The sequence below is a fragment of the Eriocheir sinensis genome, chromosome 59 (assembly GCF_024679095.1).
Source record: "Eriocheir sinensis breed Jianghai 21 chromosome 59, ASM2467909v1, whole genome shotgun sequence".
NCBI lineage: Eukaryota > Metazoa > Arthropoda > Malacostraca > Decapoda > Varunidae > Eriocheir > Eriocheir sinensis.
In genome coordinates this window covers 3439475-3465974 of record NC_066567.1, presented here as the reverse complement: position 1 = coordinate 3465974, position 26500 = coordinate 3439475, and the positions used below count along the sequence as shown (strand labels likewise).

The 26500-nt window shown below is 42.4% G+C and overlaps 1 protein-coding gene across 1 annotated transcript in view; it reads left to right on the top strand.

Annotated features, from left to right (window-relative positions):
• LOC126985390 (PH domain-containing protein DDB_G0287875-like) overlaps positions 1-26500 on the top strand; it is a 51601-nt gene that overhangs the window by 10011 nt on the left and 15090 nt on the right. Inside the window, exon 2 of the mRNA XM_050840194.1 lies at positions 17540-18615. Within this exon, the coding sequence (XP_050696151.1) occupies positions 17812-18615 (804 nt within the window). The 5' untranslated portion in view covers positions 17540-17811. The remainder of the gene's footprint in view (positions 1-17539; positions 18616-26500) is intronic.

Sequence of the window (26500 nt, the reverse complement as noted above, 5' to 3'; positions counted from 1 at the left end):
GTGAAGAAACTATTTAAAGCAGTGATCCTTATCCTGGAGGGCGTGAACCTTAGGAACGATGGATTCTCTCTTATCATATTTGTTATTCTCTTAAACCGGCGTGAGCTAAAAGTATCGCCTTCACTAACTTCATTTCCCTATACTCTTCCTTTATTTACAGCAACGGAAGCAGCTCAAAGGGGGGAAAAAGTAATGAGAAAAAAAGCCCGCTAATCACTACCCCTATGAAAAGAAAAGGGTTGAGAAAAGTGGCCAAAATAGAGCTCAATTTCGTAAGGATAGATGCCTCGATACTCCTTCTTTTCATCAGGGAAGGACTCTATCTATGTATGCAAAGGTGGCGTGAGAGGATGGACCTATTCCTAGAGGGACGAGGTAGTAGAAAGATTAACTTAGGGTCGCATTACAAAAAGTATCGCCACCCAAGAACACATATTTGACAAGGCTTTCGTAGGAGTTGTGGGCATTTTCAGGGGTAGTTTTATGACCCTGGTGGTAGTGTGACCCTTCCTCTGTACCCTGAACCTAGAAACACATATTTGACAAGGCTTTCGTAGGAGTTGTGAGCATTTTCAGGGGTAGTTTTATGACCCTGGTGGTAGTGTGACCCTTCCTCTGTACCCTGAACCTAGAAACACATATTTGACAAGGCTTTCGTAGGAGTTGTGGGCATTTTCAGGGGTAGTTTTATGACCCTGGTGGTAGTGTGAGTCTTCTTCTGTACCGTGAACCTGAAGAAACACTCATTAGAACCCGACTGACCCCCTCTTTGGCCTTTGAAAATAGGTGATGTGAGAAGCGAGTGTGTCATCTAATACCAACCAGAACCACTGATTTAAAGACTAGAGAAACCTGTTAAGGACGATGGAGGGAGACGGAGAGTATAAGGTAAAGAGATTGACTTATGCTGACTTAAAAAAAAACTAGACTAACAGGAAAATGCGAAGGACGATGAAAGGAAGTGAGGAAAGAAGAAAAGATAAAGGGGATAAGAGGAAGTGAAAGAAGGAGGGAAGGAGGAAAATTAATGGTGAAGGAATTTTGAGGAAACGATGAGGATAAGAAGAAATAATAAAGGGAATGAGAGGAAATGAAGGAAGGAGGGAAGGAGGAAAATTAATGGTGAAGGAAATGAGGAAATGATGAGGAAGGAAGAAATGATGAAGGAAATAGAGGAACTAACAAGGAAGGAAGGAATCTCTCTCTCTCTCTCTCTCTCTCTCTCTCTCTCTCTCTCTCTCTCTCTCTCTCTCTCTCTCTCTCTCTCTCTCCTTATATGGATTGAAAACGGGAAGCTAGTGGAAGAAAACGGGTGTCAGTCTTTACGAGGGGGCACTAAACAGGCCTGATGAAGCACCTCGTTTGGGAGTCACGGCCGGCCAGGCAGAGAGAAAACGATGGCGGACTGGCTTAAGGAACGACACACCTGAACTCCGTGACCCTTAGTTCGAATCCCTGTCTGTTTCACCCTTAAATGCACACGGGGAGAAGTTTAGTCTTTTTAAAGGTTTGGAAGATGGTAAAAATAAGTGATGTTGTTTTGTAAAGAGGATGTAAGTGTAAATCAGACAATACGAGCTTATAATATCTTGAGAGTAATAAACAAGACGAAAACAACGTGAGAAAGCGTGTAAATAAATGTTAAGAAGGCAACAAGCGATGAAAATATCTTCACTTGGAAATAAATAATTGGTAAGAGAATGACTGGAGAGGAAGTCTATAGATAAGTGTAAATAAGACAATACGAGCTTAAAAATCTTGTTGGAAATAAATAAGCAGCAAAAGACGTGATTGACTTGGAAGTGGAAAAAAAAGAGATGTAAAAAAAAAATTCATAGAAGCTTAAAATATCTATAGTGAGGGAAAAAAATGTTAAAAAAAAAAACGTTTGAGAACCACGTGTGTAAATATGAATAAGTAAGACAATACAAACTTAAAATATACTCCGTGAGGAATAAAATGTGGCAAAAAAATGATAGGGAAGAATGTGTGTAAATATGAACAAACAAGGCAGTCTGGGCTGAAAATACACCCAGAAAAGAAATAAACAGGTGGGAAAAGACATGAATGGATAGCAAATGTGTAAAACAAAGTGCAATTACAGTCGTGCGAACTTGAAATACGTGTGAAAAAACGGAGAAAAAAAAGACACCAAGGGAAAGAAGAATGTAGAAAATACGTATAAACAAGGGAGTCTGAGCTGAAAATATACACAGAAAGAAATAAACAGGTGGGAAAAGACGAGAATGGAGAGAAAATGTGTGAAACGAAATGCAAAGAGTCGTGGGAACTTGAAATACGTGTGAAAAAAACGGAGAAAAAAAAGACACGAAGTGAAAGAAGAATGTAGAAAATACGTATAAACAAGGGAGTCTGAGCTGAAAATATACCCAGAAAATAAATAAACAGGAGGGAAAAGAAGAGAATGGAGAGAAAATGTGTGAAACGAAATGCAAAGAGTCGTGCGAACTTGAAATACGTGTGAAAAAAAGGAGAAAAAAAGACACGAAGGGAACGAATGTAGAAAATACGTTTAAACAAGGCAGTCTGGGCTGAAAATATACACAGAAAGAAATAAACAAGAGGGAAAAGACGTGAATGGATAGCAAATGTTTAAAACGAAGTGCAATTACAGTCGTGCGAACTTGAAATACATGTTAAAAAAAGGAGAGAAAAAGACGCAAAAAGCCAAAGTGTATCAGGTTTCTATATTAGGTCCATGGAAAGAGCCGTTAAGTCCTCTGTGCTTTGCTCCGGGTGATTGTACAGGTGTTAAAAGGGGCTATTACACGGGGCAAATTTTCCGTGGATCTTCAGTCAAACCACGATTTCCGCTGGCCTGGCTCCCATCTGCTTCGTGTTATTGCTGCTGCTGATGATGGTGAGTAATACCGTCGTCCTTGGGTGAAATCTATACCGTAGCTTTGGAAGATCGTGGACACTTCAGAAAACCACGGAATTACGAGTATGAGAACCACGCCAGCGGAAATCGTGGTTTGACTGAAGATCCACGGAAAATTTGCCCTTTATTTGGTGGAGGAGTTATAAGAGAGTGATACATAGCTAGTAGGTGCACGGGTCGAAGTGAATAGCGAAACAAATAATGAAACCCTGAAACGAACACAGAAACAAACCCAAACATCATACACAAAGTAAATAAGGGAATGCTAGCTCAAAACATCGTCAGCGAGGATTAAATACGAGGACAAAGACGACTGAATAGCAGCCTGTAAATAAAGCAGACAAAGGAGGGATAAGCGGAGGCGGACCAACCAGGCGACTTGACAGCGATCGAGGTCACGGGAGAAAAGGAAAATGGGTTGTGATCGGGAGGGCGGTTTCACGTTTTCTTTCATGTGAGTTTTGTTTGTTCGGACTGCCTTTGACCTATTTGCCTATTTTTGCCTATTTTTATTTTACCTACCTGAACTATTTGACCCATTATTTCTATTTGATGTTTATGTTTAGTTACCTTTTAACCTATTATACCTATTTTTTTCCTTACTTCACCAATTTTACCCATTTTTTATTTTTCTTTGCCTATTTTCGCCTATTTTTGTTTTACCTACCTGACCTACTGGACCCATTTTATTAGCTTATTTCTATTTGATTAGTTACCTTCCTACCTATTATACCTATTTTTTTCCTTACTTTGCCAATTTTACCCATTTTTTTTTATTTTTCTTTGCCTATTTTTGCCTATTTTTATTTTACCTACCTGAACTATTTGACCCATTTTACTAGCTTATTTCTATTTGATGTTTGTTTAGTTACCTTTTAACCTATAATACCTTTTTTTTTCCTTACTTGGCCAATTTTACCCATTTTTTATTTTTCTTTGCCTATTTTTGCCTATTTTTATTTTACCTACCTGACCTACTAGACCCATTTTACTAGTTTATTTCTATTTGATGTTTGATTAGTTACCTTCCTACCTATTATACCTATTTTTTCCTTACTTCACCAATTTTACCCATTTTTCTTTTTTTTGCCTATTTTTATTTTACCTACCTGACCTACTGGACCCATTTTATTAGCTTATTTCTATTTGATGTTTGATTAGTTACCTTCCTACCTATTAAACCCATTTTTTTTTACCTACCTGACATATTTAACACATTTCATTAGCTTATTTCTATTTAATGTTTGTTTAGTTACTTTTTTACATATCATACCTATTTTTATTTTCCTTACTGTACCAATTTTACCCATTTTTTTATTTCTTTGCTTTTATTTAATGTTTGTTTAGTTACGTTTTTACCTATTATATATACCTATTATTCTTTTACCCACTTTATTTTATTTCTCTCTATTTTATTTTTTATTTCATGTTTGTTTAGTTTCCTATTTACCAACTCTACCATTTTTATCCACTTTTATTTTATGTAGTTCCCTATTCATCTATATTTACCTATTTTTACTTCGTTTTATTTTATTTATATTTACCTTTTCATCTATATTTTCCTGCATTTACCTTTCCTTACCTATAGTTACCTTTCTTTTACCTATATTAACTGTTTTATCTCTCTTTACCTATTTCAACAGATCTACCTCTTTTTACGTATGTACCCATTTTACCCATACCTATTTTTACCTACATCAATCATTTACTAATTTCCATATATATTCACCTATTGTTACCTATTTTACCTACAAGTTCCACTTTTTATCATTATACTTTTTATTATGTAAATTTACCTATAAGCCGATTTATTTATATATTTTTACTTATTCTTATACTTTTTTTTATAGACCACTCGACCCAATAGACTTTTTAAGATACTATTTGATATTATTGCATTTATTTTTCCTTTTTCTCGCTGATAACAAATTTCAATTCATCTTCTAAAACACACACACACACACACACACACACACACACACACACACACACACACACACACACACTAACCAAAATAAAAACACATTCACTAACTAGAAACTGTACATGTTTGTTTGTTTGTCTGTAAGTTTGTTTACACCGCCGATGAATGTTTGCACAGAGCTGAAGAGTCTCTCTCTCTCTCTCTCTCTCTCTCTCTCTCTCTCTCTCTCTCTCTCTCTCTCTCTCTCTCTCTCTCTCTCTCTCTCTCTCTCTCTCTCTCTCTCTCTCTCTCTCTCTCTCTCCAGTTCCATTTAATCATGACGGAAATGAAAAGTGAGAGAGTGAGTGGGAGAAAACGAGGAAATGAAGAGTGAGAGAGAGAGAAGTGAAAAGTGGAGAGAATTTTATAAAGGGAGAGAGAGAGAGAGAGAGAGAGAGGACGGTAATTGCGTCTCGTATCATAACAATAACAGATCCTCTCTCTCTCTCTCTCTCTCTCTCTCTCTCTCTCTCTCTCTCTCCACGCCCAATATAAATCCAGGTAAACATACTTCATTTCAGGTAGTCTATTGAGAGAAAGAGAGAGAGAGAGAGAGAGAGAGAGAGAGAGAGAGAGAGTAGAGCGTGGGTGGAGAGAAAAGAGTGGACGCAAAAGGAGAAGAGGGAGGGGCTTGCAATAACACGTGGAATAAAGGAGGAAGAAGGGGAGGAGGAGGAGGAGGAGGAAGAAGGGGGGGAGGAGGAGGAGGAGGAGGAGGAGGAGGAATAGTCGTAAGGAAAATAGTAGACAAGTAAGATCCGGAAAGAGAGAGAGAGAGAGACACGGCCATGATAAGATTAAGAAACACAGCAAGGTGACAGAGAACACACACACACACACACACACACACACACACACACACACACACACACAGGTACACACATTACTATCCAACTCAGGTAAGTATTCACATGAGACTTATTTGGCATGTGTGTGTGTGTGTGTGTGTGTGTGTGTGTGTGTGTGTGTGTGTGTGTGTGTGTGTGCAAGCGTCATGTCACTATATTAAATAAATGTCATACTTATGTGGTTGTCTCTCTCTCGCTCTCTCTCTCTCTCTCTGGCTTCCTCCCCTCCATCTCCATTACCTCCCCCTGTTCCTCCCACCCCTCCTTTCCTTTCCTCCACATTACGGTTCTTTTCCTCCTCCTCCTCCTCCTCCTCCTCCTCCTCCTCCTCTGAGTTCTCCTTCATCATCTTCCTCTTTCATCTATCCGTTTTCTTTTATTCATATATCCTTCATTATTTTTCTTCTTTATCTCTCTCTTTCATCTCTTCTTTCCTTCGCTTCTCCATGATCAATTTGCTCCTCTCCCTTCCTCTCCTCTTCTTTCCTCTTTCCTATTTCTCTACATTCCTCTTGTCTCCTTCTTTAGTTGCCTTCTCTTCCTCTTCCTTTCTCCTCTATTATCATTTTCACTCCATCCCTCTTTCTTTCCTCCAATTCTCCTTCACTTCTCTTTCATTCTCCTCTTATCTCCTCTTCATCTCATTCCTTCTCTTTATTTCAATTCTCTCTCGCTTATCTTCTCTACCTCTTTTCTTCTTCTCCCATCTCTTTGTTCAGCCTCTTCCTTTTCATCCAGTCTCCATTTATTTTCTCTTCCTCTTTCTTTCTCCTCTTCTCTCTTCTCCTCTTTCCCTCATTTTCTCTCCTCTCGCCTCTACTCCATTCTCCATTTATCTCCATCTCTCCTCTTCTTACCGTGAACTCTCCTCCACTTTTCTCTTTCTTCCTCCTTTCCTTCATTTCTCTTTCCTTCTTCTTTACTTTTCTTTCTTACTTTTTCACTTTACTATTTCCTTTTCCTCTTTTCTTCCATCTCTCCACTCTTCTTTTTTTCTTTTCTTCACTTCTTTACTTTCCTCCTCTTCTCCTCCATCTCTCCATTCTTCTCTATCTTCCCTCTTTCTTCACTTTTCAACTTTTTTCCTCCTCCTCCTCTTCCCTTCTCATCTTCCCTGAACCAAATAATCTTTACTTCTCACTTCAAAGATAAAACTGGCGTCTCTCTCTCTCTCTCTCTCTCTCTCTCTCTCTCTCTCTCTCTCTCTCCTCTCACATGCAACCTTTCCTCACCCCAAAAAAGAAAACGAGATAAAAAACGAAACTTTTCATATGATCCGAAGCGCTTCAGACCGAGTGAGCGAATGAGTCAATCAGTTTGGCGGTTCGGTTCGGTTCAGAAAAAACGTTCGAATCAGTCCAATTGGTTCGGTCCGGTCCGGTGCATCGAAATATTCGGCCACTCGAGTCCATCAGGGTCGCAAAAGTTGATGAAAGGCGGAAAAAGAAGTAAAAGGAAGCGAATCAAAAGAGGAACGAAAAAAAAGTCTTCCTGCCGCCGCCGCTGGTTCGGATTCATCGTGTTCGAGACTGCTTCAGAAATCTCAAAATGCGCTTCGAAATGAAAAGTGTATCTGAGACCCCGCGGAGGCGTGTTATGAAGTTTCCTGGAGGGGATGCGTTGGGGGTGGTGGGGTGGAGGAGGGGCGAGGAGAGGAGGGGAGGAGAGGGAAAGGGAGGAGAGGAGAGGACAGGAGAGGAGAGGGGAGGGGAGGGGGGGGGAAGGGAGGGAAACGGAGGTGTGGAGGAGGGGGAGGGGAGGGGTTGTGGGGTTGGGTAATGGAGGGAGGGCGGTAGAGGAAGGTAGAGAGGGATGAATTCAACCAAAACCACCTCCATCACCACCATAACCACCACCTCCACCACCACCATACCAACCAATATTATCCTTACCCTCCTTCACCACCACTACCACCATCATCACCACCACCACCACCACCACCAATACTATCCTTCCCTCCTTCACCACCCCAAACATCATCACCACCATCACCACCAACACCACCACCACCACCACCAATACTATCCTTCCCTCCATCACCACCCCAAACATCATCACCACCATCACCAACACCACACCTACTACTATTACTACTACTACTACTACTACTACTATATACCTATCAACAAGACCTACTATTCTCTCTCTCTCTCTCTCTCTCTCTCTCTCTCTCTCTCTCTCTCTCTCTCTCTCCTTACCTGGAGGAAACAAAAGGAGAAAAGAAAGGAAGAAACAGGAAAAGAAAAGAGAAGAATGAAATAAAAAGGAAACGGAAGGACAATAGAAAGAGAACAGGGAGAGGAAACGGAAAAAAAGAAAAAAGGAAAATATGAAAAAAATGGAGGTAGTTATGTCTGAGAGAGAGAGAGAGAGAGAGAGAGAGAGAGAGAATCAATGCCACCTTAGGCCTTACAGAAAGAACAAGCACGAAACTCTCTCTCTCTCTCTCTCTCTCTCTCTCTCTCTCTCTCTCTCTCTCTCTCTCTCTCTCTCAGACAGTAAGGTTAATAAGGATGGCATGAATAAAGAGAGAGAGAGAGAGAGAGAGAGAGAGAGAGTGTTCCGTAACTCAAAAGCAATCTGGTGCCCCATTCAGGTACGAACAGGTAGATTCAATTTAAAGGGCCATTTGATGCGGTCTGTTCTACCTTACCTGCCTCTCTCTCTCTCTCTCTCACTACCCATTCCTTTCCTTTCCTTCAATTTTCCTTCTTTTTCTCTTCCCTTTCTTCCTTTTCCTCATTGTTTTCCACTCCTCTTCTTCTTCCTCCATTTCTTCTAACTCATCCTTACATCCCTTTTCCTTCCCTATCCTTTCCTCTCCTTTTCTTCTATTTCTTTCCTTTTTCCTTCATTTCCTTTGCTTTTCTTCTCTTTTCTTCCCTCCCCTTTCCTGCCCTTCTCCTTTCCCTCCTTCACTCCCATTCATTAACTTATTTTATTTTCGCTTTTCTCTCCTTTCCTCCCTTTTCTTTCCTTTTCTCTTCTCCCTTCTCCTTAGCTTTTACCTCCCTTCTCTTACCTTCCTCCTTTCATTCCTCTCTTCCCACTCCCTCCTTTCTCTCCCTCACGTCTTCTCTCCCACTCTCCTCCTCTCACAAGCAATCTCTGTCTCCCTCTCTCCATCACTACCCACGCTCTCTCTCTCTCTTTCTCTCCCTGTCTCTCTCCTTCACTCCCTTCCTCCCTCTCTCCCTTTATCTCCTTTCTTCCTCCGCTAGTAGAGTGTCACAATATATTCATCTCTCTCTCTCTCTCTCTCTCTCTCTCTCTCCACTTCACTCACCATTATTACTTTCCCAATTTGTGAGGCTTTTCTCCCCCCTCTCTCTCTCTCTCTCTCTCTCTCTCTCTCTCTCTCTCTCACACACACACACACACACACGCACACACGCGCACACACACACACACACACACACACGACCTCTCACCAATATTAATTCCTTCCAATCTATGACTAATTTCCGCTCTCTCTCTCTCTCTCTCTCTCTCTCTCTCTCTCGTGAAGGACGCGACATAAACAACAGACAAACTAACGCCTTGATCAGACACATTAGTGAAGGAGATGATGTACATGTGTGTGTGTGTGTGTGTGTGTGTGTGTGTGTGTGTGTGTGTGTGTGTGTGTGTGTGTGTGTGTGTGCCAAGGCCCTGGGTATCGAAATCGCGTCAAACCTCAAATTCTCACAACAATGCCTTGAAACGCCAAAGAGAATAGAACATAGGACTTCATTAAGTGAAACTTCTGTCAAGAATAAAGATGTAATACTTCCACTGTACAGTAGTATAGTCAGACCTCATTTAGAATATACAGTACAGTTTTGGTCTCCCCACCATGCAAAGGACATTGCTAAATAAGGTGTGCAACGTAGGACAACAAAGATGATCTCCTTCCGCAACAAACCTTACGACGAGGCTCTCATTCCTAAAGCAGTTCTCTCTTGTAAAAAGTCGCCTCCGAGGAAAAGTGATCTTAATATTTCAAAATACTTAATGGCTTTACGAATTTCGACAATCAAAATTGTTTTTGATCGATGACACGTTTCGAACGAGAAATAATGGCACAAAACTTAAGAATCATCAAATAAATTCAGACTGTACCAAATTTTTCATCACCAACGCTGTAGTAAGAAAATGGAATAAGCTCCCACCTTCAGCGGTCCAGTGTAACACGATTAATTCACTTAAAAACAAGCTCGACCGACACTTCCTTCAACTTGCTAATCACTAAAGTTGAAGTGAAAAGGTTCGGTGACATTAAATTTAATAGGATTCCACTGAGGTTTAAGGGCAGACCACTGAGTCTGGACCATAGGGTCTGTGTGGTCTGTATATCTATGTAAATCAATCTATGTAATTCTCATCTTTATTACTTTATCTACTTTTCTCTCTTTCTAATTCTTTAACTCTTCATTATTCCTTCTTTTATTGTTACATGTTTTTGCCTGTTCTCTCTCTCTCTCTCTCTCTCTCTCTCTCTCTCTCTCTCTCTCTCTCTCTCTCTCTCTCTCTCTCTCTCTCTCCCCAGGGGTCAGACATCGGGTGACCTAATTTGGCAGCATCTCTTGTCGGTTTGGTGAGGACACGTGACCTGACCTCATTAACACACACACACACACACACACACACACACACACACACACACACACACACAAACATACACCTTTTCCTCTCTCTCTCTCTCTCTCTCAGGTGTTCTAGATATGCTATTAGTAATTAAGAGTAACATTACCTATTCTAGCTTAATGAGAGAGAGAGAGAGAGAGAGAGAGAGAGAGAGAGAGAGAGAGAGAGAGAGAGAGAGAGAGAGAGAGAGAGAGAGAGAGAGAGAGAGAGAGAGAGAGAGAGAGAGAGAGAGAGAGAGAGAGAGAGAGGAGGGAGTGTGTGTGTGTGTGTGTGTGTGTGTGTGTGTGTGTGTGTGTGTGTGTGTGTGTATGTGTGTGTGTGTGTGTGTGTGTGTAAGGTAAAAGGTGTGTGACTGAGTATCTCTCTCTCTCTCTCTCTCTCTCTCTCCATCAATCCTCGTTAACTCGTGTATGGAGAAGGCCAAATACTCAAAAGGGAGGAAAGGAGGGAAGGAGGGAAGGACGGAGGGAGGGAGGGAGGGAGGGAAGGAAGGAAAGGAAGGAGATAAGGAGTGAGAAAATAATGCTAGAAAATCGAGAGGCAAAGGAATGAGAAAAGGGAAGAAAGGAAGAAAGAAAGAAAGAGGGAAGGAAGGAAGGAGGGAAAGAAAGGAGAGAAGGTAAGGAAGAAAGGATAAGAAGAAAAGGAAGGAAACAAGAAGTGGGAAAATAATAGGAAAAAGGAAGGAGGGAAGAAAGGAAGGGGTTAAGAAAGGAGGGAAGGAAGGAAGGAGGGAAAGAAAGGAAGGGGTTAAGAAAGGAGAGAAGGAAGGAAGGAGGGAAGAAAGGAAGGGGTTAAGAAAGGAGGGAAGGAAGGAAGGAGGGAAAGAAAGGAAGGGGTTAAGAAAGGAGGGAAGGAAGGAAGGAGGGAAAGAAAGGAGAAAAGGTAATGGAGAAAGGATAAGAAGAGAAGGAAGGAAACAAGAAGTGAAAAAAAATAATAGGAAAAAGGAAGGAGGGAAATGAATGAGACAAGGAAAGAAGGAAGGAAGGAAGGAAGGAAAAAATGAAGGAAAGGAAGAACTGAAGGAAAGAGAAGAAAGAGAATACAATGGGAAAATAAAAGAAAATACTAAAGAAATGTAGAAGGCAAGGAGAAGGGGGAAGAGAAGGAAGGAGAGAAGGCAGGACTTGGAATTTGAGGAGAAAGAGGAAGAGGAGAAGGAGGAAGAGGAAGAGGAAGAGGAAGAAGAGGAAATGGTGGTCATGCCGTGGGGAAGGAGGAGGAAGAAGAAGAGGGGGAGGAGGAATTGGATGTCGCAGTCGTTGTGGAGGAGGAGGAGGAGGAGGAGGAGGAGGAAGAGAAAAAAGAAGAGACGGACAATGGATGGAATAAAGGCAGTAGGTGGAGGGAGGGAGGGAGGGAGGGAGGGAAGGAGAGACAAAAGATGATAGATGGATGGTAAAGGGATGATGATGATGATGATGATGGTGATGATGATGATGATGATGGTGATGATGATGGTGATGATGATGATGCAAGACAAACTGGATGAAAGAAGCGATTGGAGAGACAATAAGAAGAATGAATGAAGGAAGGAAGGAAGGAAGGAAGGAAGTTACGAAGGAAGGAAGCCAGAGAGGAAGGAAAGAAGAAAGGAAGGAAGGAAGGAAAGAAGGAAGGAAGAAAGGAAATTACGAAGGAAGGAAGCCAGAGAGAAAGGAAAGAAGGAAGGAAGGAAGGAAGGAAAAGAATAGAGAAAAGGAAGAGTAAGAATGTAAGAAAAGTAGAAAGAAAATAAGAAAGGAAGGAGAAAATAAAGAAAGAATGAAGGCAAGGAAAGCAGGGAATGAAGGAAGAAGAGAACAAATAAAGGAGGGAAGCAAAGGAGGGAAAAAAGAATGGAGGAGAGGAAGAGAAAGAATGAAAGAGAAAATGAAAGAATGAAGGGAAGAAAAGGAGGGAATGAAGGAATAAGAAATGAAAGAAAGGAAGGACGGAAGGAAAGGGGAAATAAAAAAAGATAAAAGAAGAGAAAGAAGGAAGGAAGGGAAGGAAGGAAGAATGACGCAATGTAGAGAAGTATGGAAGAAAGGAAAAACAGATGAAAGGAAAAAATGAAAAGAAAATAAGAAAAGAGGGAAGGAAAGGAATGAATGGGAGGAAGAAAAGAAGACAAAGACAGAGAGGAGTGGAAGCAAGAAGGGAAGGAAGAGAAGGAAGGAAAAAGGAAAGGAGGAAGGAAGGAAGGAGGGAAGAAGGGAGGAGGAGGGAAGGGAGGGAAGGAGTGAAGGAGTGGGTTGAGATACATCATAATAAAAATAATAAGGTATGGTGACCATCGACCTTCATATATGGAGGGAGGGAGGGAGGGAGGGAAGGAAGGAATGGCGGAGGATGGAAGGGAGAAAGGAGGGAAGGAAGGATGGAAGGAAGAAAGGAAAGGAGAAGGTAGAGAAAGAAGGAAGGGAAGGAGGGAAGGAAGAAAGAGGGAAAGAAGGGAAGGAAGGAAGGTGAGAAGGAATGAAGGGAACAAGAGACGAAGGAAGGAAGGATGGAACGAAGTCGAGAGGAAAGGAGGTAGAAAAAGAAGGAAGGGAAGGAGGGAAGGAAGAAAGGGAAGAAGGAAAGGAAGAAAGAGGAAAAGAAGGGAAGGAAGGAAGGTGAGAAGGAATGAAGGGAACAAGAGACGAAGGAAGGAAGGATGGAAGGAAGAAATGAAAGGGAAAAGTAGAGAAAGAAGGAAGGGAAGGAAGGAAGGAAGAAAGGAAAGAAGGAAGAAACGGAAGAAGGAAAGGAAGAAAGAGGGAAAGAAGGGAAGGAAAGAAGGAAGAACAGAAGACAGGAATAAGGGAAGAAATAACAAAAACGAAGGAATGAGGGAACAGGAAAGAAGGAAGGATGAAAAGGGAGAAGAGAGGAAAGAACAACGAAAGAAGGGGAAGAATGAAGACAGGAAGGAAAGGAAGAGGTAAAGAAGGAATAAGAAAGAATATGAAATGAATGAAAAAAAAGAAAGGAAAGCATGAAAACAAGAAGGAAGAAAGCAAGGAAGGAAGAGAGGAAAGAAGGAAGGAAAGAAGAAAGAAAGGAAGGAAGGAAGAGAGGAAGAAAGAAAGGAAGGAGAGATGATAGGCCTCGTTGACAGGAAGAAGGATGAAGAATGGGTGAAGGAATGGACAAGGAAGGCGCGCACACACACACACACACACACACACACACACACACACACACACACACACACACACACACACAAAGGGACATTCCACTAAAACCATTATATATTCAGGGTTTTTTTTCCTTCCTTCAACACACTTCTAAAATCATTAACCCTAAGCTATTGTGTGTGTGTGTGTGTGTGTGTGTGTGTGTGTGTGTGTGTGTGTGTGTGTGTGTGTGTGTGTTGTCTCGCGAAGAATACTCAGATTAAGTCTGTGCTCGTGTGTGTGTGTGTGTGTGTGTGTGTGTGTGTGTGTGTGTGTGTGTGTGTTGGAATAATCTTGGCACGCCCACGACACATAGTACGATGTTCGACACGTACGTACACACACACACACACACACACACACACACACACACACACACCGGCTGCCGCTATTCGAGTTAAAATTGTGGCCATCAGTAAAACAATAACAATAATAATAATAATAATAATAATAATAATAATAATAATAATAATAATAATAATAATAATAATAATAATAATAATAATAATAATAATAATGGTTCCTTCGACACGCTAAAATCTTTTCTGGCTTCGTCTTGTCAACTTCATTAGTCCGACGATATATTTTCTCTCACATTTTAGAAGGAGACGGAAAAAAAAAAAAAAAAAAAAAAAAGAGGGCGTAATGTTTTCTGCCAATCAGTCTCTCCATATCCCATTTCTTCCCTCATTCCTTCTTTTCTTTGATGGATATACGGATTGATTTCTCTCTCTCTCTCTCTCTCTCTCTCTCTCTCTCTCTCTCTCTCTCTCTCTCTGCAATAATAGCGTTAATCCAATACTCTTACCTTTTTCCCTTCCTTCCTTCCTTCCTCCTGCCTTTTTCCCTCCCTCCCTCCCCCCCTCCCCCCTCCCCCCATACCCCCCCCCCCATCTCAACAAAGAAAAACTAAGCTCCATCAATAATTAGATTTTCTGTCCATAATTTAGTTTTTCCTCTTTTATCTTCATTGTCTTTTTCTTCCTTTGTGGCTTAGGAGGAGGAGGAGGAGGAAGAGGAGGAGGAGGGGGAGAAGGAGGAGGTGGTGGTTTTGGTGGTGGTGGTAGCGATGGGTATAGTGGAGGAGGAGGAGGAGGAGGAGGAGGAGGAGGAGGAGAAGTAGTGGGAGGAGGAGAACGAGGAGGTGGTGGAAGAAGAAGAAGCAGAAGAAGAAGTAGAAGAAGAAGAAGAAGAAGAAGAAAAAGACGAAGAAGAAAAGAAGAAGGGGAAGAGGGAGATGGAAGGGAAGGGGAAAGAAAGGAGGAGACACGAAAATAAGTATATAAAGAAAAGAAAATAAGAAAACAGAAGCTAAAATAAAGAACAAAAGTTGTGTAAGGAGGAGGAGGAAGTGGAAGAAGAAAAGGAGGAGGAGAAGAGGAAGAAGAAGAGGAAGAGGAAGAGAACACACAAATATAAACCATTTTGCAACAGATTTCTTCCAAACGTTCACTCTTAACCAGACAAACTCCTTGCAATTCCTCTCCTTCCCTCCCCCCTCTTCCTCCTCCTCCTCCTCCTCCTTCTTCCCTCCACAAGTTCAACGTCCTTCCCTCCTTCAATATGACGGCAATTTTCCTTTCTTTCTTCCTTCATTCTCCTCTTCCTTCATTTTCCCTCCTTCCTTCATTTTGTCAACTCACCTCCTTCATCTTTTCCTCCGTTTCTGTGCGGCCTCCTTCCCACCTTCCTCCTCTCTCTCCCCCTCTCCTTCACTCCTCCTCTCTCTTTTACCTCCTCTTCCTCCGCCCTTCCTCTCTTATTTCCTCTTCGTTTTTATCATTATTATTACATGTTATCATCTATCTATCTATCTATCTATCTCAGGTAAAAAAGGAGTGAAGCAGGTGAGAGAGAGGAAAGTAATAGGGAAAGATGAGACAGGTAAACAGGTGGAAAGAAGATGAATAGGGCAGGTGAACATCTAATTAAGGTGAAGTGCACGGAGCAGGTATAGGCAAATAGGTGACAACTAGGAGAGGACAGGTGATTACAGGTAAGTTAAATAGAACAGGTAGAAGATGAGTAATTATGACAACAGGTATTCGGATAATTAACACGCAATCAAGGAGACACAGGTATGAAGGCAGACCAACAGGTGAAGTCAATTAAGGAGAGGTACAGGTATGCAAGTAGGTCAACAGGTGAGGACAATTAAGGTGTTACGGGTGAAGGTAATTAAGGTAAGGTTAGGTGTGCAGGAAAATGAACAGGTGAAGTCAATTAAGGGAAGGAAAAAGATGGCAAAGGGAATGAAAAGGAAGGAAAATAAAGAAAGGAAGGAAGGAAGAGGAGAAAAGAGGAAGAAGGGGAAATTGAAGGAAGGAAAGATGAATAGAAGGGAAAGTAAGGGGGAGAGAGGAAGTGGAGGGGAAAAGGTTAGGTATGGAGGTAAATGAACAGATGTAGACTTAGAGCGGATAGTCTAGTGATAATTATAATAAGCAACAGGTAACCAGGTGAGGACTAGTTAATTAATACAGGTAGATTAGAAGATTGCGGTGAACAGGTAAATGAAGAGGTAATTAAAGCAAAGAGAGGGCAGTCTAGAGATAATTACAACGACCAACAGGTGACCAGGAGACAAGGCAATTAGACAGGTAAATTAGACGCGATAAACAGGTAAATGAACAGGTAGATGAGGCAATTAAAGACAGGTAAATTATGAGTATATTGCGCTGAACAGGTATGCTAACAGGTGAGAACTAGGCAATTAAGACAGGTAAGTTAGAAGATTGTGGTTAAGAGGTAGGGGAACAGGTGAAGTCGAGGGTGAGGATTAATTAAGGGCTCAACAGGTAGGCAGAGGGGTGCTTACCTGAGTGTGAAATGAAGGTCTCTCCCCAATATCACGCTGCCCAAATTTGTGCCTTTTTCTCCCCTTTCTCTCCCTTCACCCTCCTTTCCCCTTCTCAATCATCTTTTTTTTCCCTCCATTTCCTCTTTTTCCTTTACCTTTCCTTCTTCAATTCCTCTTCCCTTCCCTTCATTTTCCCCTCTCAATCTTCCCTTTTCTCTCCTCCTCTCCCTTTCTTTCTTTCTTTCTTTTTTACTCCATTTTTTTCTTTCTTTCTTTCCTTTCCTTCTCTTTCCTTCCTTTCCTTTCCCCTTCCCCTCCTCTCCTTTCTTTCCCTCACATTCTTCTTCTCTCCCTTCCTCTCTTCCCTTTCCCTCCCCTCCCTTTCCTCTTATCTCCCTTCCTTTCTTCCCTTTCCCTCCCCTTCCTTTCCTTTAATCTCCTTTCCTTTCTTCCCTTTACCTCCTCTTTCTTTCCCCTTCTCAATCTTCTTTTTTTTTCCTTTCTCTCCCTTCACTTCCCCATAACTTTCCTCCCTTCCCCTTCCCTCCCTTCCTCTCCATTCTTCTCAACCCCTCTTCTTTCCCCACAAGAGGCACCAACATTCCCTCCCACTCTTCCTCCTCCTCTTCCTCCTCCTCCTCCTCCCCCCTTCCGATATGTAAAACTTGCCTTCCTCTGCTCTCTCATCTACACTCTTCCTCCTCCTCCTCCCTCTCACCTCCACCACCTCCTCCTCCTCCTCCTCCTGCCTGACCAAAATACTGCAATCTCTTTAGTATGGTGGGGGCGCTTCTCCCCTCCCCTCCCTCTTCCCCTTCCCTCCCCTCCCCCTTCCCCTTCCCCTCCACTTTCCCCTCCCCACTTCCTCTTCCCTTCCCTTCCTGGCTTCCCCAACTGCACCTTGAACCTGACCTCCTCCTCCTCCTCCTCCTCCTCCTCCTCCTCCTCTTTCTCTTGTCCGGTCATCTTCCCTCCATTCCCCTCCTCTCTCTGACACTGCTCTCTCTCTCTGAAAAAGTATTGTCATTCTTTTCCTTTTCTTCTTTTATCTTCTTGTTCTTGTCGCTTGTTGGATGTTTGTATTTTTTTTGCTTTTGTTTTCTAGTTTTTTGTTTATTTGCTTGTTTTCCTTTTATCTTGAGGGGGGGGGGGGGAGAGGGGGGAGGAAGAGCATTGTAGGATTTGTGTGTGTGTGTGTGTGTGTGTTCACCTTTTATACGCATTCCTAAAGCCAACTTGCCTCTCCATTTACAGACAAAGAAGAAAAAAAAATAAAAGAGAAAACTATTAGAATTAAAGAAGAAGAAGAAGAAGGAGAAGAAGAAGAAGAAAAAGAAGAAGAAGAAGAAGACACAAAAACACCTGCAATATAAAACAACAACAACTACTACTACTACTACGACTACTACGACTACTACTACTACTACTACTACTACTACTACTACTACTACTACTACTACTACTACTACGACTACTACTACTACTACTACTACTACTACTACTACTACCACACCACCAACAGCAAAATGACCACCACAACATTTATCATACTACTCATAACAACAATCACAACAACAACAACAACAGCATCACCAACAACAACAACACTACTACCACCACCACCACCACCACCACGAACAACAACAACAACAACAACAACAACAACAGGGACCCACCGACCTTCCTCTCTTGCTTCCTTACCCTCCACAAACACGGAAGAGGAAGAGAAGGAATGGATGAAGAGGAAGCAGGAGACGTTGATCCATGAAGAGGAAGAAGAGGAAAGACTCGTGCCAGGGGGAGTGGTGAGTCAAAGAGGCTACAGAAATCAAGAGGAAAAAGAGGTAATGATGAAGGGACCCAGACAGATCAATGGACAAGAGGAGGAAGAAGAGGAGGAGGTAGCCCAAGAGGAAGAAGAGGAAGAGGAAGAGGGCGTATCAGGAGAAAGAAGAGGAGATAAACCCAGATCATCCGAGGAAAATGACCATACCCAAGAGTACCAGGAGGGAAAACAAGAGGATCAAGAGGACATTCAAGAGGAAGAGGTCGGATTTAAGCAAGTGACACGTCGGGAGAATAACAAATCAAGCAAACCGGAGAAATACACAAACACAGAGCAAGAGGAAATTCAAGAGGACCAAGAGGAAAACCAAGAGTACCAAGAGGAAAACCGAGAGGAAGAGGACCTGCTGGAGGGGCTGTTACGCCGCTCCGCCCGTCACCTGAGTGGGTTCCAGGCGTGTGACGAGGCGGTGTGTGACAGCATGGTGAGACAGGCGAGTGGGCTGGCGAGGCTCAAGATGGTGCGGCGCTACATCGTGGAGGCGGTGAGTGGGATGTGAGAGGGATGAGTGGGATGTGAGAGGGATGAGTGGGATGTGAGAGGGATGAGTGGGATGACAAAGGAGGAATAAAAGATGAACAGAGTGTGGGGTGAGTTGCATGAGGGGTGTGAGTGGGGTGAAATGAGAGGGATGAGTGGGATGAAAAAAAGGAGGAATAAAAGAAAGAGTGTGGGGTGAGTTGCATGAGGGGTGTGAGTGGGGTGAAATGAGAGAGGTGAGGAGTAGGGTGAAGGGTTTGAGAGGGGAGAGGGGTGACGGAGTAGAGTGGGATATGAGTGGGAGAAGAGGGATGGGAGTAGGGGGAGGTGGATATGAGTGGGGGGGTGAGTAGGGATGAGAGGGATGTGAGTGGGATGAGGGGTGTGAGTGGGATGACAAATGAGTGGGGTGAGAGGGGAGAGGGGTGTGGAAAAGGGGTGGGGGAATGTGGCAGGAAGGGTGAGAGGGGTGAGTGGGGTGAGAGAGGGGAAAGAAGAAGGGGGCGAGAGAAGGAAGGAAGACACGAGGGAGGAGAAAGAAATGGTGAGAGGGAATAGGAAGAAAGGAAGGAAGAAAGGAAGAATAGGAGCGAAGGAAGAAATAAAGGAAGAAAGGAAAGGAAAGGAAGGAAGGAAGGAGCAAGTGAAGGAAATAATAAAGGAAGAAATAAATGAAGAAAGGAATGAAGGAAAGAAAGTAAGAACCGAAGGAAGAAAAAAAAGAAATGAATTAAAAAGGAAAGAATGGGAAAAGTGGAATAAAAGAGGGAGGGAAGAAAATGGAATACATCAGAAAGGAAAAAAGGAGGAAAGAAAGAAAATAGGACACAGAAAAGGTAAGAAAGAAGGAGTGTACAGGTATAAAAGGGTGGAGTGACCTATGATGGGAGGAGGAGGAGGAGGAGGAGGAGGAGGAGGAGGAGGAGGAGGAAGGGAAGGGAGGAGCTGAGGAAAGGGTTAAGGGAAGGGGTATATTATGGGAGGAGGGAATAAGGAATAAAGAAAATTGGAGGATGTGACGAATGGGAGGGAGGAGGAGGAGAAGGGAGGAGGAGGAGGAGGAGGAGGTGAGGAGGAGAAATATGACCCGATTAAGAAAAGGAAAGAAAAGGAAGAGAAAGAAAAACAAGATGACAACGCATATTTACACACACACACACACACACACACACACACACACACACACACACACATACACACACACACACAACGAGGCGTGAAGAGCTAATCCCCGCTCGACTCACCTGTCTCTTTGAACACCTGAGAGAGAGAGAGAGAGAGAGAGAGAGAGAGAGAGAGAGAGAGAGAGAGAGAGAGAGTAATGGGGTGTTTATTTATGTATAGGGGGGAACTAATACAAATGTTACCGCGGGGAGGGGGAGAAAACGAGGTGTACTTTGGCCAACAAGGAAAACTTAACTTGGGGCGTCCGGGGAAGGGGGAGACTGAGCTACTTTCCGGCGGCAATTGTGGCAGACCGAGACGAGGAAAAGGAGGAAAGAAAAGGAAGAAACGTTTTATACCACTGTTAAAAAAAATAAAAAATAAAATAAAGGAAAAATAAAAGGAAAAGAGAAATGAATGATGAAAGGGGAGGAAAGAAAAAAATAAAGGAAGAATAAATGGAAAAGAGAAATGAATGAAGGAAAGGGAGGAAAAGAAAAGAACTAAGCAATGAAGAGTGGAATGAAGGAAGAAAAGGATGGAAAGCAAAAAGGGGGAAAAAATGCTCAACGTTGCTTAAATAGAAAATAAATTATACCTGAGCCAGAGGGAGAAAAAAAAGACAAAATAAAGAAGAAAACAATTATACACTATTCCTATTGCAAAAGAAGGTACCGATATAATAAAAACAAACGCTTCATCCTGCTCATAAAAAATACAATGGGCGACAAAAAGAAACTCAAGTAATATGAAAAAGGTACAGATCAATGGAAAGAAAGGGAGGGGACGAAGGGAAAAATATAAGGATTAAAAAAGAGAAGAGAAAAGAAAGGGAAGGGAAGGGAAGGAAAGGGGAGGGAAGGGAAGGGGAAGGAAGGGAAGGGAAGGGAAGGGAAGGGATGGCATGTGAGGATAATGGAATGAAAGAACTGAAAAATAAAAATAAATAAAGGAAGGGAAGGAAGGAAGAAGGAAAGGAAGGAAGAAGGGAAGGGAGGAAGATGGGAAGCAACGAAGCGGGGAAAGAACGAAATGAGGGAAGGAAGAAGGGACACAAGGAAGGAGAGAAGGAAAAAAGGAAGGAATGAAGGAAGGAGGGAAAGAAGGAAGGAAGAAAGGATGGTAGAAAGTAAGGAAGAAAGATGTGAAAAAGGAAAAAAAAGGGGAAGGCGAGGGTTGGAAAAGAAGAAAAGAATGAAGGGAAAAAAAGGAGGGAGGGAAAAAAAATAATAAAGGGAAGAAATAATGAAAGCAAGAAAAGAAGGAAGAAACGAAGGAAGGAAAGATGGAAGGAAGGAGCAAAGTAAGGAAAGAATGAAGAAAAAAATAAAAAAAGAAAGAAAGAAAGAAATGAAGGAAAAAAAAGGGCGGAAAAATATACACGAGGAAGGGGTTACCTGTATTTATGGAATTTACCTGGGAACGAATTACCTGTGCACGGAGGTTACCTGGACGAGGGGAGTTACCTGTTAGCGTGATTAGGCATTTACCTGTGACTCACCTGAACTTCACCTGTGACTTGACAATTATGAAAAGTCAGGTACAGCGCCCACCTCCACCCACTACACACACACACACACACACACACACACACACACACGGAAGCCATTCTCTCTCTCTCAATGCTGTGTGATTACCTCATTTTTTTATCTCCCTTTCTATGTCTTCGCTTATGTCGCCTCCTCCTCCTCCTCCTCCTCCTCCTCCTCCTCCTCTCTTCCAACTCACACTTCTATCAATGTCATCCCTCATTTATCTTTCTCTCTTCCCCATAATTTCTCCAACCCACAACCCTAATTTCTCTCTCTCTCTCTCTCTCTCTCTCTCTAAGCCACCATGATTTCCTTCACTCAAATCCCCATTAATCCAATAACCTTGCTTTTTATCTTCCGTTTCCTCCTCCTTCCTTCCTCTCCTCCTCGTCCTCCTCCTCCTTTTGGTCTTATGAGGAGGAAGCGCACCTAATCAATATCCAATTCCGCGCCAACTCTATTTTTTCGCCAACTTTTAAACCGGTAATTCAGGTGGCAGGAACGGACAGGTGCGGTAATTAATTCACGGGGAGATGAGCGCACAGGTAAGAAACAAAAAATAAAAAGATGAAACACACACACACACACAAACAAACACGAAAATAACTACGGGACATGAATACGCGGGGAAGATGAAAAAAAAAAAAAAAATAGAAAAGAAAGGAGCAGAAACACACACACACAAAATATGAATGGGAGATGAACACTCAAGAGAAAATGAGACAAAAAAAGACAAAACACACACACAAACAAACACAACAACTAATTCGCGGAGAGATGAAAACGCAAGAAAGACCAACAAAAAAGAAAGAGATAAAACAGACACACAAATAAATAAATAAATAAACAAGTAAAATCAAATAAAATAAACAAACTTAGAGTAATAAATAAGGTAACCAGTTGGCTCTCACGTTAATGAAAATAAACATTAAAAAAAAAAAACGATAATTAATTGATGAAAAAAAATGCGTTGTTATTTTTTCACGACAAACCCCGAAACTCATAAAAAACGGGAACAACAAAAGCCCAAACGAGCGATCGATTTGAGCTGAGAAAAGATTAGAACAGCCCAGCAAGTTATCGGTTCGGGCCGGAAAAGCGAGAAACGAAGTCCGAAGATGGGATGGATTTAGGTCGGAAAAAAAGGATACAGTATGAGCCCAAAAGAAAGATCGATTAGGACTTGGAAAAAGGTTTACAACAGCCCGAGAATGGTCAATTTGGGCTGGGAAACGAATACAGAAGAATCCTAAACTAATGGTCGCTGTGGGCTGGAAAAAGGATACAGAAGAACCCCAAAGAGAGATCGCATTGGGCTGGAGAAATAGGAAACAAAAGAAGCCCAAAAAAGTGATTGATTCGGGCTGAAGTTGTACTGACACCTCCCCCCTCCTGAAAACGACATTGATAGAGGTGTGAGTGGGAAGAGAGCAAGGCGAAGAGGCGGAGGAGGAGAGGGAAGGAGGAGAAGACATGAAGGAAGGAATAAAAGAGGAAAAATGACAAGTAAAAGACATTAGTGAACGACTGAAGTGAAGGAGTGAAACAGGAGGGGGAAAAAACTATAATAAATGAAATACATGAGTAGAGGAAGGAAGGAAGGAAGGAAGGAAGAAACACAGACGAGGGAAGTACAACAAAGCGAAAAATTATATAAAGCGGAGATGAGGAAGGGGAGAAAGTGAAAAAAAGAAACTGGATATAATTGAAATGAAGGAAATGTAAAGAAAGAAAAGGAGGGCACAATGGAAAGAAGTAGAGGGGGATGAAAATGAATGAGGAAATGCAGTAAAGTTAGGAAATGGAGCGGAAAATAAGAGAAATGGAGGAAAGTGAAAGGAAGTGTAGGAAAGCAAAATGAAAAGGAGAGGGATGATAAATGATTGAGGAAATTAAGTAAAGTTAGACTAAAGCAAAAATGAAACTGAAAATAAAAGAAATGAAGGAAAGGAAAGGAAGTAAAAAAAGACAAAATGGAAAGGAGAAGGAAGGAAAGGAGAGGAAGGAGGAAACAAGGCAAAGGAAGACAAAGGAGAAGAGGAAAGGAAGATACGGGAAAGGAAGAAACGGGACCGGAAAAAAAGGGAAAGGAGAAGGAAGAAAAGAAATGAGGAAATGAAGGAAAGTTAGACTAAAGAGAAAATGAGACGGAAAATAAGAGAAATGAAGGAAAGGGAAGGAAAGTAAAAGAAGGCAAAATGGAAAGAAGGAGAAGGAAGGAGAGGAAGGAGGAAAGGGAGAGGAAGATAAGGGAAAGAAAGAAAAGGAACTGAAAATAAAAAAGGAAAAAGAAAAGAAGAAGGAAGGAAAGAAATGAGGAAATGAAGAGAAGTTGGACTAAAGAGAAAAAGAACAGAAGTTAAGAGAAATAATTTAAAGGGAAAGGGAAGTAAAAGAAAGAAAAATGGAAAGAAGAAGAATAAAGGAATGAACTGAGGAAATGAAGTAAAGGAAAAGTAATAGAAAAAAAAAACGGAAGTAAATGAAGACAAAAAGAAAAGAAGGAAAAGAATGGAAATGGATGTGGAAACGAATTGAAGGGAGACAAAGGAGAAAAGAAACAGGATAAGAGAAATGACAAAAAGGGAAAGGAAGCAAAAGGAGGCAAAATCGAAAGAAGAAGGAAGGAAGGGAATGAGAAAACGAAGTAAAGGAAGAGAAGAAGGAAAGTGGGAACAGGAGGGAGTAAAGATAAATAAGATGATGAGGAGGAGGAGGAAAAATAATGGAAGAGAAGAAAGGAAAGGAAAAGAAAAGAAAGTAAGAAAAGAAATGATAGCAAAAAGGAAAGCATGAGAAGGAAGGAAAAGAAGAAAAAAAAAGTAAAGGAAAACTAGAGAGAAAGTAGGAGGGTGAGGGAGGGAAAATAAATAGGAAGAGGAGGAGGAGGAGGAAAAAAATAATGGAAGAGAAGAATGAAAAAGAAAAGAAAAGAAAGTAAGAAAAGAAATGATAGCAAAAAGGAAACCATGAGAAGGAAGGAAAGGAAAGCGGAAACAAATTAAAGGAAAACAAGAGAGAGTACGAGGGTGAGGGAGGGAAAATAAATAGGAAAGGTAACTCAGGTAAGGGAGGAAGGACAAAAATTAAAAATATATATAAAAAAAGATACAAACAATTGAATGGAAGGGGACGAAGGGAAAAATATAAGGATCCAATATTGAGACGAAGGGAAGGGAAGGGAAGGGAAGGGAGGGAAAGGCGAGGGAAGGGAAGGGAAGGGATGGGACACGGAAGGGAAGGGAAGGGATGGGACACGGAAGGGAAGGGAAGGGAAGGGAAGGGATAGGACGCGGAAGGGAAGGGAATGGAAGGGAAAGGAAGGGAAGGGAAGGGAAGGAGAGGGAAGGGGAGTGGAGGGAAGGAAGAGAGTGTATGGGGTGAAAGGGGAGGTTAGGACGGGAAGGGAAGGGATGGGAAGAGAAGGGAAGGAAAGGGAAAGAAAGGGAAGGGAAGGGAAGGAAAGGGAAGATAATGGAAAAAGAAGGAAAGCGAAGGGAAGGGAAAGGAAAGAAAAAGGGAAAGGAAGGAGGAAGAATAGGAAGGTAAAGAATAAAAGAAAGTGCAGAATAAAGAGCAAAATGACAGGAATCTAATTGAAGAGGAAAGAAAATACTGAATGGAGGAAGCAAAAAAATAAAACAAAAAGAATATAAATGGAAAAAAAGGAACTGAAATAGACTACGAGAGAGAGAGAGAGAGAGAGAGAGAGAGAGAGAGAGAGAGAGAGAGAGAGAGAGAGAGAGAGAGAGAGAGAGAGAGAGAGAGAGAGAGAGAGAGAGAGAGAGAGAGAAAAGGAAAAAAAATCAATAAGGGTAATAATGAGGGAAAGGTGAGCCACAGGTGTCCCCAGGTGGCTACAGGTGTCACAGGTGGGGGAGGGGGAGGTGAGGGGGGGGAGCACAGGTAAGGTGAGCGTAGGGTTGCGGAGGTCAGGTGGTGAAATATGGGAGGGGTGAGGTGGCGGTAGTGGTGTGGTGGTGGTGGTGGAGGAGGAGGAGGAGGAGGCAAAGGAGGACGAGGAAAAGGAGGCCGAGGAAAACGAGGAGGAGGAAGAGGAGGAGGAGGAGGAGGAGGAGGAGGAGGAGGAGGAGGAGGAGGTGGAGGATGAGGAGAAGGAATACCGTAATCAACACACACACACACACACACACACACACACACACACTCACACAACGCTTCGGTAGTTCCGTGATAGAGGTCTGCTGCTCTGCCAGGCTTCACTCTCTAGCAGACGGAGGTTCGAGCCCCGTTCACTGACAAGGAGTGGTTACTGTCCCCCTTGAGCAATGGGGATGGGGTGTGTGGCGTGTGAGGTCCTGCCAGCACCCAGAGATCGACAATAATGAACCTTGCTCTGATCGGGAGGGGGGGGGTGGGGGGGGTACTTCCTGGCGATGACAAGCCCACCCCTTGATCAGGCCAGGGGTGATATATACTCTCCCCGCCCCCTACACACACACACACACACACACACACACACACACACACACACACAGACACACACACACACACACACACACACACACACACACACACACACACACACGTCACAACCCCCGCCGTTAATCTGGTTAATTGCATTTCTAAACAGTTGAATTCTTTTATTGTGAATCCATTAACCAACACCAGCGTGGCATAGATTGCCCTCCCTTCCCTGTCCTCTCCTCTCTCTCTCTCTCTCTCTCTCTCACACAAACTTGACACACAGCCCACAGTAAAAATTAATTCTGTGCAGACGTCATTATTATTCTACGATGGAGGAGGAGGAGGAGGAGGAATACATAGGAAGAACAGACACCAGGAGACCTGTCGGTCTATGGCGAGGGTGTCTGTTTACTACCGCTACTACTAGTAATCTACGTGTGGTAGGACAGGACAGAATAGATGAAGGCTCCTCCCCACCCACCTCTCCCTCCGGCAGGAAACAGTTAGAAGAGAACACCATGTACCTTTAAGGAAGAAAGGGACATGGAAATTTTACAGTAAAGAGAGAAATAAGAGGAAATTACTACCCTTAACTTACACTACTGGTAACCTAAGCTGTGGGGGAAACTAATGTCTTCAGGCAGAGAGGGTGGTGGTGGAGGAGGAGGAGGAGAGGAAAGAAAATAGTATATGAAAAATGGAGAGAGAGAGAGAGAGAGAGAGAGAGAGAGAGAGAGAGAGAGAGAGAGAGAGAGAGAGAGAGAG